The 17,964-nt window shown below is 31.6% G+C and overlaps 1 protein-coding gene across 4 annotated transcripts in view; it reads right to left on the bottom strand.

Moving 5' to 3' along the window:
* LOC141556502 (mirror-image polydactyly gene 1 protein-like) overlaps positions 1-17,964 on the bottom strand; it is a 259,090-nt gene that overhangs the window by 155,458 nt on the left and 85,668 nt on the right. For all 4 annotated transcript variants that reach the window (XM_074290699.1, XM_074290700.1, XM_074290702.1 and 1 more), the window contains 3 exons: positions 6,911-7,138; positions 3,545-3,680; positions 1,503-1,608 (listed from right to left, as the gene is read on the bottom strand). In XM_074290699.1, the coding sequence (XP_074146800.1) occupies positions 1,503-1,608; positions 3,545-3,680; positions 6,911-6,990 (322 nt within the window). In that variant the 5' untranslated portion in view covers positions 6,991-7,138. The remainder of the gene's footprint in view (positions 1-1,502; positions 1,609-3,544; positions 3,681-6,910; positions 7,139-17,964) is intronic.

The raw sequence follows: 17,964 nt of genomic DNA, 5'->3' as shown, positions 1-17,964 counted from the left end.
TTCAAATAGAATGGGATAATAGAATACTAATTTTGGAGGCAGAAACCCAGTTCTATATTAATTTTGTAGATCATGGCAAATTATGTAATCTCCATGGGATTTAATTTCTTCACATGTCAACAGGGAGATAATGAGAATTATTGTAAGGAAAGCATTTTGTAACACTATATAAATGTAACTTGTTATTGTTAATTCCATAACACAGAGAGATAATATCTCAAAATAAACATACGACTTGGAATAAAATCAAAATTATTTGCATAAATGATTAGAAGCCAGAGTGACGAGAAATTAGTTTGTAACCATATTTTTAAACTCCTCGTTTTCACAGTAACATTTTTATATGTATAATTCCCATATTCCCATCGTAAGACTTTTTGATTTTTTTATCAAATACATGGGAGTTTGACATTAAGGGAAAAGCCAATCCATCTGGTATTCAGCTGGGGAGTGTATTTCTTTGTTTTATTTTCCTAGTGATATTTCTTTTCTAGCAACATTTTATAGGCAAGATATTCTTCTTACCTATAAAATGATACTAAGTGCTGCAGCCCCACATTATACGCTCAAATTAGATTGTTTAGTGAGAATTTCCTACTATAAAAAAACCTTTATTCTTGTGTTTTTTTCTAGTCACTTTTATAGACATCGTAATTAAAAATCAATTAATTAACATAACATTAAATAATAATTAACATAAAAAGTTAATTAATGTTGAAAATGTTAAGCTAAATAATATCCTCATGAACCAGTTCTCAAAAGTCTCTCTACTTATGTGTTTGTATGAAAAAGACTTATAACTTTGTAGGATTATTTAATGTTACAGTAAATAAAAAAAAAGTTCAATTTAAATTGCATTTATATATCTTTTTAAAAAATATATCTTTGTGCTGAAGTTATGCATCAAATCCTTTAAAAAGCAATAATTTCCGATCATACCCTTTCACTTTTAAAATCACATTTTAACCTTCTTTTAGAAAAGCATTATTTTCTTCCTTATCACACACTTCATCAAATAAAAATTCAATAACTACAGAAAACAAAATTTTGATCCACTAAATGTTTCATTTTGGCAATGAATGTGACTATTTCCATACAAAGGAGAAATATTTCTCTGAACAAGCTAAAACAATAAATGGTATGTGAACTGCTGGTTGAAAGGTAGAGGCAGTGGTAATCATTATTTCGTCTTGTTTGTTTAAGCCTTTCCAACAAAACAAACAACCTTTTTGTGATTGGATTGACATGGTGTTAACAATGCATTTAATGCCCAAATCAGTATGAATACAGGTAAAGCTCTCACTAATACCAGTACCAGGATGTTAAAGCCACCTATTTTCTAAGCAACTCTAAATAGCAGTCCCCCCCCCCCCAACCAAAATTTGTGCTTCATCACAAATCCCTCCTCCTTTAGCAAACAAGCTAGTACTCACTGAGCCACGTCATATAACATTCTCAAGTATCATTCATATGACCATCTGTCAAATACTTATCTACTATACCTGCTGTCTTTTCAGCAATTTTAGCTTCTGTCGCTCTCTCTAGGAGTTCCAGTTCAAGCTTTAGTGTTTTCAATTCTTTACCTTCTTGAGCCAGTTTTTCTTGAAGCTGAAAACATGTTGAAATGAAGTTTCTTATCTGATTGGCTTACAGAACATAGATAATCAACTCCAAAGAAAAAGTTTATATTTTCCCTCAAATGTATTAATTGCGCATATTATTTCTAAATATTATAAAAATTATAATATTTGATACTAATTAAGAGTTGTTTATAGAAATTCCGAACAAAACCAAAATTTTTTGTCAAAGCAAAAAAAATATGAAAATGAATAAAGTACTAATAAGAATCATATTTGTTAAAGAAACAAAAAGAATCATGAACATAATAGTGAATATACCTCAGGAACTAATCAAAATCAGTTTTTTACTTTTAGAAAATTATTCACTAACTATAGTACTAACTATACTTTAAAAAAATGAGAAAGTGACTCTTTTACAACCTCTCTTATTAATTGAATCCAAAATCTCATAACTCTTAAAGTTAAAAAGTTAATCCTGAAGTCTAATCTAAATCTTTATTGCTGCTATTCAAGGGTTTTCTTGTCCTATCTATCCCAAATGGAAATACTAGCACAATGCCTGCTACACAGCAGACGTACAATAAATATTTGTAGATTGACTCAAAGAATGAGCTGCTTTTCTCTCTCCCTCATATGAAATTGCTCAATATATTTCAAGACTCTTATTAAGTTCTCCCTTAGTGTTTTTTTTTTCCTTTTTTAAAAAATTTTCTAGACTAATCAATGCTATTGTTCTCTTTGAACAGGGATTAAATATTTTTGTGTCATGAATCCTTCTGCAGTCTACTGAAGCCTATGTATCCTCTTCTCAGAATAATTTTTAAATGCATAAAATAAAATACGCAAGATTACAAAGGAAACAAATTATGTTACGATATAGTCCTCAATATAGTAAGGAAAAAAAAAGGCTGATATGGTTCATGGTAATCTATTCATATGAGGTTATGAAAACTATTCTTTATAGAAAGTCTCAACTTTCTCCACAATGACCTTCAGTTACAAAACATAAAGAGAATATAGTATTCTAAAATATGCATGACTAATTCTAAGCAGACTAAGAGGCAGCATGGTGTAGTGAATAAGGAACTGTCATCAGAGTAAGATCAAAGCTGAAATCTCACCTCTGACACAAAACGGCTTTGTGACTGTGGGCAAGTCATTTGGCTACTGAAGAGCTCTAAAGAATTTTCAAAAACTTAAATTTCAAAGTAATTACAGGTCTGCATTGGTAAAAAGGATTCCTCACTAGGAACTTTCTATATCAATGAAATCATAAGTCCATTTTAAAAAATTATGCTGGATATAAAAAAATACGTAAATTGAAACTTTTGTTTGCCATTTTATAAATGGGGTCTCTGCAAGTAGAGTAATACAGTTCCAATTATCAGAAATGCAATAACCTTGATAAAGATATGAATGATACAACAAAGTAAAAATGAAAAAATATAACAGACAGAAATATCAGAATAGAAAGAATGTGTAGAAACAGTAAATAGAATAAAAAAGATCTGTTAAAGTAATAAAACTGGTATAAGATTCAAAGAAAGTGGTGAAACAAAACGATAAGTTTCTTTAATTCCATAAAAATAAAATCACCTAAGAAAAACAAAGAAAAGGGAAAATTTTGCCAAATTTCAATACATTAAAACTCAATTACAAATACTAGAAAGGTAAAACATAAGGCAGAAATTAAAATACTTTTTAAAAAAGTAATTTGAAACTAGTTTTTGTACATTTTACATAGTTCTAAAAGAAACACAGTAATAAATCAATAAAATTTTTGTTAATTACATGTTTAGAGTATTTTATACTTTATACATATGCTAACAGACTAAAAAGTAAACCTGTAGAGCTATTGTTAAAGTGTAAAAATAAAACAAATAATAAAGCTAAATTATAAAGGATTAAAAGATAGACAGTAAGTTATAGGATGTTATACAGTTTTCAGATTACCTATAATGTACCTTTTTATTGGTTGTCCTGAGAATATTCAATTCTTTTAGAAGGAGTGATATCATCTTGTCTTTATCTATATTTTCTGTAATTTGAAAAGGTGCCATAAAATCAAAGAGTAGATCACTGCTTTTCTGTTCTATAATACTGCAATAATAAAGAAAACAAAAAAGAATCAAAAGATGTATGGTTATCATCATCATAAACTGAATCATTATAACTGAATATATCATTATACTAGAATGTTTTAATTTTTCTAAAAAGGAAGATATGATGAAAAATTATAAAGATATAAAGCTTTCTTATAAATATTCATAAGAGAAATTCAAAATATAAATTTGGCTTAATTCAAGAGGTTCAAAGTTTTATTATTGCTATTATTTAAAATGTACTAGGCTCTGATAACCATAAAAAAATCAAATCAAAATAACTTTAATAATTGTAATTTAAAATGCATAATACAAGAAGAAAAAGAACCTAAAATAATAACTATCTTTTATTAGTCACTAAGTTAGAAAATGAAGGAAGTTTTCTATAAGTAATTCTATCTTAGAAAAATATTTATGACAACTGACCACTAAACCCAGATCAATCCTTTTATAATTCAAACCATTTGGCTTGTCTGCTAGGTGTGACTAAATCAAGAGGTAGGACAGAATATGGCCTGTGAATACAACAGAAGATGCAATAATTATAGAAGTCTGTCCAAGTTTCCACTACATCCCATCTCTTGGTGACAAGTTCCCAAAAATTTTCTGGAGGACTTTTCAAAATAATTTCAAAATAGTCCTAAAAAAAAGATTTTAAAATAAATAAAATATATAACAATGTAAATAATAATTTTAAATGGTTGGACAATAATTTCCTGAGAAATTAGTAAAAAAAAAAAATAATAATTTCTAACCCAACCCTTTGCCTTAATTCTGCTCCTACTTTGCTATTATTAATTAATTAATTAATTAATTAATTAATATTTTACTATTACTTAATCTCCCCTAACTCCCCACTCTACCCTCCAGCTCCTGGATCTCTCCTTTAGTTTCTTTCCTCACTCTTTGCTTCTCTGTCTACCCAATCCCTCTCCTTTTATTTCTTTATAGATTTTTGGAGGATACTATATCCTTCGTAGCATATATATATATATAGTGCCTGTTGAACTCATTCCCAATGGGAGTAGATTTTCAGAACTATGAGCCCTCCTTTACCCTTTAATGCCTCTGTTATCTATTTTATCTCTGCACTTCATTTGCATAACAAAATTACTATTTTTACCTTAACTCTGCCCCAATCTTTCTTTTGAGCTTTCATATTATTGATGTTAATCTTAAACATATACTATACATTTCCCATGTAAAAACAAACAAACAATTTCTCCATGTTGAGTTTCTTGAACTTGATTTTTGACATTGGCTCTTATATGTTAAATTTTCTATTAAGTCTGCCTTTGATTGATGGAAAGTCCTGAAAATCAACAAACTCATTGAATATCTCTTTTTTTTTCTCATTCAATATTATGCATAAATTTGTTGGATATAATATTTTTGGCCAAAAGTCTTATTCTTTTGATTGTCAGTCTTTTATTGTGGCTGCTGATAAATCCTGTAGAATTCTAATTGTAACTCCAGTATTTTTAATTTTTTTTCTTATTTCTTGAAAATTTTTCTCTTTGATCTGGGGGTTTCAAAATTGGGCAATAATATTCTTATGTGTTTTCCACAGAGTATCTCATTGAGGTAGTGATCAGTGGATTTTTTTTTTATATTTGGCCAAAAGTCTTATTCTTTTGATTGTCAGTCTTTTATTGTGGCTGCTGATAAATCCTGTAGAATTCTAATTGTAACTCCAGTATTTTTTAATTTTTTTTCTTGTTTCTTGAAAATTTTTCTCTTTGATCTGGGGGTTTCAAAATTTGGCAATAATATTCTTATGTGTTTTCCACAGAGTATCTCATTGAGGTAGTGATCAGTGGATTTTTTTTTTTTTTATTTCTACTTTCCCCTCATTTTTTATCATTTCAGGACAATTTTCTTGGATTATTTCCTGTATTATAGATTTTCTTTCTGGTCACAACTTTTAGGCAGAATGATTATTCTTCTGTTTTCTCTTCTTGATCTGTTCTTCATATCTATTGTCTTTCTTATGTTTCAATTTCTGTTCTATTTTTTTCATTCTTTATAATCTATTTTGTTATTTCTTGGTTTCTCATAGCTTCACTGGCTTTCCCTTGACCAATTCTAATTTTAGAGTTATTTTCATCTTTGAGACTCTTATCTCTTTTTCTAGTTAGTTAACATTTTTTCCCCATAATGTTCTTGTTTTTATTGGATGGTTTATATTTTTTTTATTATTATTATTTTTTACTTATAGCTTTTCCTCAATGTCTTTCTTTTGATTTTTACATTCTTTTTTGAGTTTTTCTATAAATTTTCTCTGGGCAGGGAACCATTTCACATTACTCTTTGGGGCAAAAGTTTCTTTTACTTTGGTGTCCTCCTCTGAAGATGAACCCTGATCTTCCTTGTTCCCACAGTATGCTTCTATGTGGGGTTCTTTCTTGTTTGCTGATTCATTTTTTTTTAAATAAAAGGAGTAAGCACCTCTAATCTGAGATTGAGGAGAAGGTGCTTCACGCTTATCTTCAGCTCTCCTGTCAGACTAGGAACCCCAAATTGATAGCTCCACCCTCCAGCAAGTACCTACAGCCAGCATCTCTGCCAGCTACTTCTGCAATCACAGGTGTGAGTCTTCCTTCTCCCCCAGGGCCTCCAATGGACCTGACATTCCTAATTAGCTGAGGTTCTTTCAATTTTCCTGGACTTAGACCCGGATTTCACAAACAGTTTGGGAGGTGAAAGTTTCTGTGGTTCCCATTGAGGTTCCAGCCACACTCAGCTAGCCTCAGGGAATATTGGGGCCACTAGCTGTTTATGCAGAGCTAGTCCAGAATGTTTACACTTCACCTGGGTTAATCTCAGTCCCAGGTCTTTCTTCAAATCTTCTCCAGTTGTATCAGGAGGACCCCAGGTCTATCCCAAGTCTTGTATGTTTGCCCTGAGGTGCAAATTTGTTCTATTTGTGGGGAAATTGGGAGAGCTTGAAATTTACCAACTTATTCCACCAGCTTCCCACAATCCTCCAAAAAACTGTTTCTGGAATAAAATAATTGCAAAGTCCAGGAGTATTATTACCAAGAGCATCAGGTTCACTGATTAGATCATAATATATCCAAAGAAATGATGGAATACCATGCCAGAGACCTCAAATTCAAAAATGCAAATAAAAACTGCAATAGTAGAAATACAACCCAAACTGAACAGATTATACATTTTCCCCTATTCTTAACTTCTGATATTAAATTTAAAGCATTTAATACTCACTTCAATTTTTCAATGTTAAAGTATGCAGTATCATCCTCTGGGTGGAAGTCAATGACTTGAAAGCTCCTCTGGTTATCCATCAGAAGTTTTGTCTTCTCAAAGTCTGTTTTGCTAGTTTATTATGTTCATGGTACATGCATCCAGCAGTACTGGCAACAAGTTAGTCATCTGGCTGTGAATTTTTCTTTTTCAATATAGTCTCTTGTTCATGGCAACTTTGGACTATATCTGTATAACAAAAATATTGAAATTAAAAATGCAATTTGATCAAATTTAAGGTTGAAAATATGAATACATCTGATTTTTAGAGAAGCTCTTTTAGTTTTGCATACAATGCTTGGTTCTGATGATGCTATCAGAGAAACAGAATAAAACTACCACAACCACTCTTTGTATTCACATAAAGAAGGACTAATAAACACTGGATTATATGCCAGAAAATGTGAACTTTACTCCTTGCTTTATATTAATGAAGGTGACTTACTACATACATACATACTTACATATACATACACACACGCACACACATATGCACTTGCATGTATTTTGCCTAGTCACCTAGAAGTTACGTAATATATATTTCCTAAGGATTTAATGTTAAAGTTTTGGAGGTTCACTATCAATATAATATTCAAAAAGTCAACACATGAGCAAATCAAATAAATATATATAAGTGCTGACCACAGTGATAGCTTCTGTGATTCTAATACAAATGATTTTTGGTTTTCAAATGGTGACTAAAACTCTCTTAATTCTTATGGTAGCAGAGCTGTGGGACAAAAAAGGAGTCTGAGGAGAATTGGATAGGATTCTAGTCTTCTATGCAAAGAATATTATTTCTTATGTGGAATCTCCAAATAAGAACATGCTGAAAAAAATAAGCTATCATAATTTTCATGTGTTCAATATCATTCCAAAATATTTTAACCACTATATGCAACTAAAAATAACACAAAGACAATTGACATTTTCTTCAAGGAGATTATTAAAAATCTTGTAGGAGAGATATAAATATAAAAACAATAATAAAAATCACATTTATGAGAATTATAAGAAAAAAATTTCTGTAATAAAGAAACTTTCTGTATAACTGTATAAAGAGGACTAAACAAAGTTAGTCTAGGATGGTGTATCAGTGTAATGCCCTTATGATGCATTATGGTATTGAAATATGAGAAAGAAAGAAAGAAAGAAAGAAAGAAAGAAAGAAAGAAAGAAAGAAAGAAAGAAAGAAAGAAAGAAAGAAAGAAAGAAAGAAAGAAAGAAAGAAAGAAAGAAAGAAAGAAAGAAAGAAAGAAAGAAAGAAAGAAAGAAAGAAAGAAAGAAAGAAAGAAAGAAAGAAAGAAAGAAAGAAAGAAAGAAAGAAAGAAAGAAAGAAAGAAAGAAAGAAAGAAAGAAAGAAAGAAAGAAAGAAAGAAAGAAAGTTTTGATTTCAGAGTAATTCAGTAAAAGGCAAATAGAATTTCATCATCATAATTCAATGTTATTATATATCTATAACGATATCTGATACATACTGCAATTCAAGAAATCATACATCTGAAAACTGTTTTGGTCTATTACAACAGTATTAATTTTTCTGTACCTACAAGATTTTCATATTTTTCCATCTCCCCCACAAGTTAACACTGGCAGCACATAATTTGTTTATTCCACTAGAATATCTTTTACCTGAAGTTGACTATATCCTTAACAAAGCAAAAGAAAAAAATTACTGAAATGTAGCTCTATATTGATTTATATAAAAAGCAACTACAAAACTACAAAATATAATTATAAACACTATCTATAAAATATGCTTACCTAACAAAGTCATATACATAAAATGGCTTATTTTCAAGGAGCTATTTAAGTAAAAACTTCATAAGTTAGTCATAAAACTTAAGAGCTAGAAGGGACCTTGAAGATCAAAGTCTACAGTCATTTTACAAATGAGGAAAATCAGACCTGAGAGATCAAGAAATCGCTTTTATTGGTCATCCTATCTGGGGCCTTCTCATTCTGTACCAACTTTCTTAATACCTCATCAGCTCTAATGATTATCTGTATGCAGATAACTGACATTATATACCTAACTCTAGTCTTACTAGGGAATCTTTCTGTGTCAATATATACTTATTGAATTTTTCAAATCAGATGTCCTGAAGACATCTGAAAATCAACATGAGTAAAACAAATTCATTTCCCGCCAGCTCCTCCCCTCTTTCAAACTTCCTATTTTTGTCAATGATGCCCAATTCTTCCAGTTTCTCAAGTTCATAATCTTAGCAATATCTTCAATAATACAGTCCATTTTGGAGTCCATTTTTCAATAATTTGCCAAGTATTGTATTTTTCTTTATCTGTATCTTTTAACTTTACTTGCATAACAACAATTATAACTGAAGTTATTATGATCCCTCAGCCAAACCATTTCAATGTCCTCTTAACTGGTATCCTGGTATCCAACATAAAATCCTCCACACATTTGTCAAATTATTTCCTTCATGTGCATATCTGACTATCACACTCCTATTCAACATTAAACTCCAATGATTCCCTGTTATTTCTGGGATAAAATATAAAGTCCTGTGTTTGATTTTAATGTCTTTCCAAACTTTGTCCCTATCTTTCTAAACTTAATGCACATCATTCCTTTTCCCATACTCAGAGATTCACTCATTCATGGTATTCTATTTGATAAAGAATGTCTACAAAACAATAAGGTTCTGCAAAATATATAATGGCAGATTTGAAATTCAAATATACATATTGAGAAACTCTGACATAATTGAAGCAAGAGAAAATAACACTAGTAAATCATATTATGAATACCATATAAAATAGACTGATCTTATACATGAATTGCTGAAGTAGAAAAGATTTCTCAAGGAAAATATGAATGAAAAACTCTGAATATTATGTTTCTGGAATAATAAAAAATGCTTGAAATTACTTGAAACTGAAGGCAAAGACTGATATAATCTATAGATTGCTGTAGAGAAAAACCCTAGTTTTAAATACCTAATTAGTGGTTAAATGTCCAAATTTCATTAACAAAATATATAAAAGGCTGCCAATATCAAAGTCACACCACATTCAGTGTAACAAATAGAATGCTATCAAACTAGTCAACATTTATAAGAAACAAAAATACTAGAACTTTTCATTCTAAAATTCATGAATGATAAAAGATAAAGTAGAATTTACATGAATGATACTTAAGTCATTCAAGCAAAAAAACAAAAACATAAAACATAACATAACAACCATCTCAAACAAGAGAAGTGAATTTAAAACAAGTTAAAAAGAAAAATTAAGCAGTAAAATCAATGTTGTTACTTTTTTTGCTAATTGACACTGAGGTCCAAAAAGAGAATCTCTAGAGACAAAAATGAACCATGGAGTTAAAGATTTAGCAGACTTAAAAGAGATGGAAAAATGAAGAAGTGAATTTATATTCCACATAATAAAAATCCTATCATTCTTTAAGTAAATCATTCTTTGTGATTATAATTACTGTTGTTGTGGTTGCAGCTGAGGGAATAAGGGGAAAATCCAGATTAAAATAGATAAAAAAGACAAAAACACAAGTTAGAATTATATTCTAGGCCTTTACTCAAGAGTATGAGGAAATTATTTTTCTGGTTTCTGGTTCTGCCTGGGGATCTGTGTTAAAAAAAAAAATAAGGATGGAATAGTTGAAGAAAAATAATTTGGATGAAAGCACTGGGAGTCGGACAGATGTCATTCTAGGATGGTAAGAGAAATACACATGGGGGAGAGAAAAGAAAATGGGAGTGATGGAGGTCTGCAACGAGCTTCATTTTAGGGAGTGGGCATTTCAACAAAGCAAGGATTATTCTTACCAGAACTATATTACACTTCAGATAATCAGGATTATATACATCCCAGGGATCTGAGAGGTATGCCATATCAAAGGTAGTGGGAACTTTTTAGATACATTCTCAGAGCCTGGAATTTGTTTTACTTATTTCTAATTCTTCTCTTAATCTGTCTTCCTTATATCCCCCTCTCCCTATTTCCTCTTATTTGCTTGTTAAGTTGAATGCATTTTTATGTCTAGCTCTTCATGACTTTGTGACCTTTGACAGGTTCAGATGAAAGTGAAGTTGAAGAGTTGTTCATTTCTTCCTTGCTTGCAGTCATTTTCTTATGCCCCCAATTACATAAATTATTAAATTTTACCCACTGTCTTCTTACCTTTTTCCCTTCCTTTTTCTTTGAGATAATTTTTAAAAAATACTGCCAAGATTACAGTAATATATTTAACACTTTGGCATCGTCCATTATTTTTAGAATAGAGATTTTCTAGAAGTCTTCCAGATTCAATCACTCCTTCATTTATTTTATTTTGCTTTAGCTGTTTCTCTTTTAGTTTTTATCTCATACCATTGTTTTAATGGTATGAAACTTCTTGTATGAGACTTCTTGATCACAGAGTTCAATATTGAGCATGAACCTTAAAGTTATTTCAGTAATAAAAGATTCCTTAGAAAACCTTAAGGACCTCACCCCCAAGAAATAGAATGTATTAATAGCAGTAATCTAATCCTTCCACTTCACTCAATTCCCTTCCCTCACAGGCAGTTTTCATTCATAATTTATTTGAAAAAGACATCCAGACTTTTAGCACAGTTTTCAGATTTTGTTTTGCAATCTTCCAAGTCAGTTAATTTAAAATACTTTATGCTTTTTTCTTTTTCTTTTTTTGCAGCTTTTTGGCTTTTTAGTTAAATTTTTTTAGTTTCATGGAGAATAAACTTTTGTTTGGTCCATTCTAATTTTCATGGAATTTTTTACTCAGGTTAGATTTTACACTTCTTGTACTAAGCTATTAATGCTTCTAAATGTTTCCTCTGGAACTCTTATTTAAATTTTATTTTAAAACTATTGTCTAATTTCTTCTAGGAATCCAATTGATCTTGAAGTCAAACTGTTTTCTTAGAGACTTTATTTGTAGATGTTATAGAGCTTTTCTGTTTTTCTGACGTTGTCTTGAAGCAACTTTGCTCCACAATAGTTTTTACTGTGGATGGATTTTTTGTTTACTCATTTTTTCCAGGCTTCCTTCATAAATTGGGACTCTGTGCTAGGCCCAGGCTCAATAAATTTAGAGGAAGGAATTTTGGAGGCTTGTTGAAACCTGATGTGTAGTCTCCAATGTCCTTTCTCCAGGTATTAAGTGTTTATTCTTCAAGAATCTCAAGGGCAATTCCAGACAGGGAGTGCAAATTTTCCATACATCCTAAGCCATTTGTCTAGGATGATGTCTGATTTAAGCCTTAAAGGCCAATTTTACAAGCTACTGATCCTGGTGGGTTGGGCTTACTGGGCTTACTTCTGGCTGAAGCTCAGTTTTGATGACAGCACAAGTATTGTCCCCATCTTATCAGCTAATTGTAAGGCTTTATACTTTCAAAGTAATAAAACTACAGTTTTATTAGAGCGAACTCCCTGTTTTGATTATTCAAGTACAAGACGTAGCTTAGATCTATGGGATGAATCAGAGAACTTCCTGTGGAATACAGTTGCTACCTATAATTTCTGGCAATGGCAATTTCATTACATTGATAAAAAGCCACAGAATCTGAATGCAGTCCATGTTGGGTCTGGGACTCCACTCCATACTCAAAATGACATAGTTGGCAGAATGCTTCTACGATGCTTTCTACTATGAAACTCAGGACTCAAATCTGCAACTACTCTTTAGCCTGGTGCATAAAATAGGGACCAGCCTATTAATATGGTTCCCACCTTCTAATTTATCAGAAGAAAAACAAATAGCTTGACACAAATAATCAGAGTTAAGCAAAACATATTTCTCCGTCCAAAAATAATTGTCTCAATAGATACTCTGATTCCATCACCTCTCTAGACAGAGGCCTCATGAAGAAGATATTACTTAAGAACAACACTGAAGGAAACCAAAGATTAAGGCAGAGATGAGAAAGAATGAAAAATAGCTTATGCAAAGCTATAGAGACAGAAACAAAGTGCATGAAGAGGAATCATGCTGAATTGAGGTAGAAAGGCATAATAACTAGTTTATGAAAGCTCCATTTTCCAGAAAAAAATTGTTTTAGATCCTAAATACAATAGGAAGCTACTGAAAATTACTGAATAATACGTTTAGATATGAACTCTGGGAAAATCACAGTGGTGGCCATTTGGATGATGGACTAAAATATGGAGAGATTAGAGGAAGTTAAACCAAATAGGTAAGTACTACAATTAGTAGAGTTAAAAAGTAATGAGCAAAAAGATTAGGTTTGGGAAGAAAAATGAGTACTTTTTTGGACATATTGAATCTGACATTCATAGCATAATCAGTTTCAAATATTAAACAGTTAATGATGGGCGGGCTGGAACTTGGGAGAAAGATGATGGCTAGATACATAGATCTAGAGGTCATCTGTATATAAGTAAATATAATTAAATCTATGGGAGTTTATGAGAGTTATAAAGGGAATATAGGAAGAAGAAAAGACTAGTACAAAGCCTTTGAGTATATTCGCAATTAGTTTGGGTGCAATTTGGATAATAATCAAGCAAAAGAACTTAAGTAATAATGATCAAGGAAGAACTGGAAATTCATCTCTTTCTTCTGACTTTCTCCTCATAAAGCTCAAATTTCATGTTTATGAATGTCTTGATATTTGCATCTTGGCAAGTAAACTCTCCCTACCAATACATATACCCAAGTTTAATATCCATGGTCACAAATCCAGTAAATGAAAACAGGCAAGACTTGAACTCAGGTCCAAATGACACTATATTCAGCCTATTTATTCTTATATTCTCACTTCCTTAGATGGCCTTAGATGACCTCTTGTCACCATAAGAATATCTTTGAGAAAACATCCTTCTCTAGATCTAGAATCACAATGGGTTTCTTATTTAGGCTTTTCATATTTACTCATCATTTTTGTGTTTGGTTTGAAGCTTGCGTGCTGATCCAGAATTCACCTGGAGGAATGTTTTGAATTTTTGTCCCTTCCTCACCCACTTCCAAGAAGTTTAAAGTTCCTTTTATTCTAAAAATTCAGCTTTGAAGAACATATTATTTTGGGGGTAGATCATGCTCAGCCTGGCTTTTTAGAATATCATATTATAATAGTCTTTGTTTTTTTCATAGTAGGGCTAAGCAATTTAAATTTATTTTCAATGAGAGTTAAATGTGTTTCTCTTGGCTATTAGAAATATTTGTTATTTGACCTTAAACTCTAAATTTTTTCCATTTGATTCCATATTTGGCACCACTTCCTAGGTTAAGCCATTAACTTAAAGACTAATATCTAATAACATATAGATTAATTATCATGTTCTGTTTCCAATTCTAGACCCTTTTAAAAAAATTTCCCATAGGCTAATATGCATATTTTTCTGGGAGATTTATGATGATTATGTTATCTTGGCACATTCTTTTCTCAAGCTCAGTCTCTTTGATTTGATAAGAACTTGTATACTTTGATTCCTTTGGTTCTTTTGGCTCTGGTTTGTCAATTTTTCTTTCAAATCTGTATTTTTGAGCTTCCTATTTTCTTTTTGAGTTTTTGCTATCTTGGAAAAATGGTTATTATTCTAAACTATTCTTTTGTATGCTAAATTCTTTGAAGGCTTCAATTTCCATCCTAATTTCAGATTTAATTTCCATCCTCTTTTCTTCATTATCTTTTTCTAATTCTCTTGAAACATTCTAAAAGTTTTTTTTGGTTTTGTTTTGCTATTGATTCATAATTTCTCTTCTTTTTTCCACTGGGGGCTTTTAATTCATTTGCACTGGACCAACTCAATTCATAACTCTGTGAACTAGTTTCAAATTAGGTTCAGCCTTCTCATCTTAGAGACATCTCTATTTTCATAGCCTCATCTTTTTAACTAGTGAGTTCCTTTTCAGAAACTCCACTGAGGAAACATCTATACTATCCAGGCTCACATCTACTTTGAATCAGCTCTTAGCTCTTAGGACTGCTTTCTGGTCATTGAAGTGAAAGAATCCCCACATAAAGCTCCACAGGGAGGCCAGTGAGGGCACGCTGTTTTTGAGCAGGATCTGACTCAGGCCAGTTCCTTAATATTTAATGTTCAGTGCTATGACAAAATGGGATATGGGGTCATTCAACAGTTGACAATCTATTGCAAAGAAAGGATATGAAGAACAACTTAAATTGATACAGCTGAGCAAGATGCCCCCACCTTGGTGTTGCCCATCATAGTCTGCTAGGCAAGCATCAGAGAAAACATGGAGTTCTCATTATTTTGTACTCAGGCAAATAAGAAGTGATATTACCGGCCTAAGTCATTAATCATCAAAATCAATTAAGTTTCAACAGATGATATCAATACCTTTTAAGGGAAAACTAGCCAAACTTGCATACGAATGAGGGATTAGGCCATTTCCACTCACAAGTAAAGTATGACACAGAACCAGCAGCAGAAGAAATATAAATCCATAACTCAGCCCAATACTGCTTCTTCAAATTAGAAAGTTTTTGCATTTAGGAGAGGTATTTTCTATCATCTTTGTTTCTAAACTTTTAAGAATATGCAGTCTTTCTTAGTCTTCCATATTTGAGAGTTTTTTTTTTTCATTTTGATTCCCCTTGACCTACAAGTACTTGCATACTTAAGAGCCTCCTTTAAAAGAAGATAATGATTTTTAAGCTTGATTTATTTAGAAACTAAGAGTTCTTGATTGTTTTGGGGCCCTTCTCATGACAATTATTTTTTTTTTTTTTTTTTTTTTTTTTTTAATTTTTTTTATTTTATTTTATAATTATAACATTTTTTGACAGTACATATGCATGGGTAATTTTTTACAACATTATCCCTTGCATTTACTTCTATTCAGATTTTTTCCCTTCCTCCCCCAACCCCCTCCCCCAGATGGCAAGCAGTCCTATATATGTTAAATATATTACAGTATAATTTAGATACAATATATGTGTGTAGAACCGAATTTTTTGTTGCACAGGAAGAATTGGATTCAGAAGGTAAAAATAACAGTTTACATTCATTTCCCAGTGTTCCTTTTCTGGATGTAGCTGTTTCTGTCCATCATTAATCAATTGGAATTGGATTAGCTCTTCTCTATGTTGAAGAAATCCATTTCCATCAGCATACATCCTCGTACAGTATCATTGTTGAAGTGTATAATGATCTTCTGGTTCTGCTCGTTTCACTCAGCATCAGTTGATGTAAGTCTCTCCAAGCCTCTCTGTATTTCTCCTGTTGGTCATTTCTTATAGAACAATAATATTCCATAACATTCATATACCATAGTTTACCCAACCATTCTCCAATTGATGGACATCCATTCATCTTCCAGCTTCTAGCCACTATGAAAAGGGCTGCCACAAACATTTTGGCACATACAGGACCCTTTCCCTTCTCTAGTAGATCCTTGGGGTATAAGCCCAGTAGTAGTATGGCTGGGTCAAAGGGTATGCACATTTTGATAACTTTTTGGGCATAATTCCAGATTGCTCTCCAGAATGGTTGGATTCTTTCACAACTCCACCAACAATGCATCAGTGTCCCAGTTTTCCCACAGCCCCTCCAACATTCATCGTTATTTGTTCCTGTCATCTTAGCCAATCTGACAGGTGTGTAATGATACCTCAGAGTTGTCTTAATTTGCATTTCTCTGATCAATAGTGATTTGGAACACTCTTTCATATGAGTGGAAATAGTTTTAATTTCATCATCTGAAAATTGTCTGTTCATATCCTTTGACCATTTATCAATTGGAGAATGGCTTGATTTCTTATAAATTAAAGTCAATTCTCTGTATATTTTGGAGATGAGGCCTTTATCAGAACCTTTAACTATAAAAATTTTTTCCCAATTTGTTACTTCCCTTCTAATCTTGTTTGCATTAGTTTTGTTTGTGCAGAAACTTTTTAATTTGGTGTAATCAAAATGTTCTATTTTGTGATCAATAATGGTTTCTAGTTCTCCCTTGGACACAAACTCCTTCCTCCTCCACAAGTCTGAGAGGTAAACCATCCCATGTTCCTCCAATTTATTTATGATTTCGTTCTTTATGCCTAAATCTTGGACCCATTTTGATCTAATCTTAGTATGTGGTGTTAAATGTGGGTCCATGCCTAGTTTCTGCCATACTAATTTCCAGTTTTCCCAGCAGTTTTTGTCAAATAATGAATTCTTATCCCAAAATTTGGGATCTTTGGGTTTGTCAAAGATTAGATTGCTATTTTTATTCACTATCTTGTCCTGTGAACCTAACCTATGCCACTGATCAACTAGTCTATTTCTTAGCCAATACCAAATGGTTTTGGTGACTGTTGCTTTATAATATAGCTTTAAATCAGGTACACTTAGACCACCTTCCTCTGACTTTTTTTTCATTAGTTCCCTTGCAATTCTCGACCTTTTATTCTTCCATATGAATTTTGTTGTTATTTTTTCTAGGTCATTAAAATAGTTTCTTGGGAGTCTGATTGGTATAGCACTAAATAAATAGATTAGTTTGGGGAGTATTGTCATCTTTATTATATTCGCTCGGCCTATCCAAGAACATTGAATGTCTTTCCAATTATTTAAATCTGACTTTATTTTTGTGGCAAGTGTTTTGTAATTTTGTTCATATAATTCCTGACTCTCCTTTGGTAGATATATTCCCAAATATTTGATACTATCGACTGTTATTTTGAATGGAATTTCTCTTTGTATCTCTTGCTGTTGGATTGTGTTGGTAATGTATAAAAATCCTGAGGATTTATGTGGATTTATTTTGTATCCTGCAACTTTGCTAAAATTCTGAATTATTTCTAATAGCTTTTTAGCAGAGTCTTTGGGGTTCTCTAAGTATACCATCATGTCATCTGCGAAAAGTGACAATTTGATTTCTTCATTTCCTACTCTAATTCCTTGAATCTCTTTCTCGGCTCTTATTGCCAAGGCTAGAGTTTCTAGTACTATATTGAATAGTAATGGTGATAGTGGGCAACCTTGTTTCACTCCTGATCTTACAGGGAAAGGTTCTAGTTTATCACCATTACATATGATGTTTACTGAAGGTTTTAAAT

Source organism: Sminthopsis crassicaudata, chromosome 2 (assembly GCF_048593235.1).
Source record: "Sminthopsis crassicaudata isolate SCR6 chromosome 2, ASM4859323v1, whole genome shotgun sequence".
Classification (NCBI taxonomy): Eukaryota; Metazoa; Chordata; class Mammalia; order Dasyuromorphia; family Dasyuridae; genus Sminthopsis; species Sminthopsis crassicaudata.
Note: the sequence above shows the minus strand (reverse complement) of the source record. Positions and strands in the feature narration are given on the sequence as shown.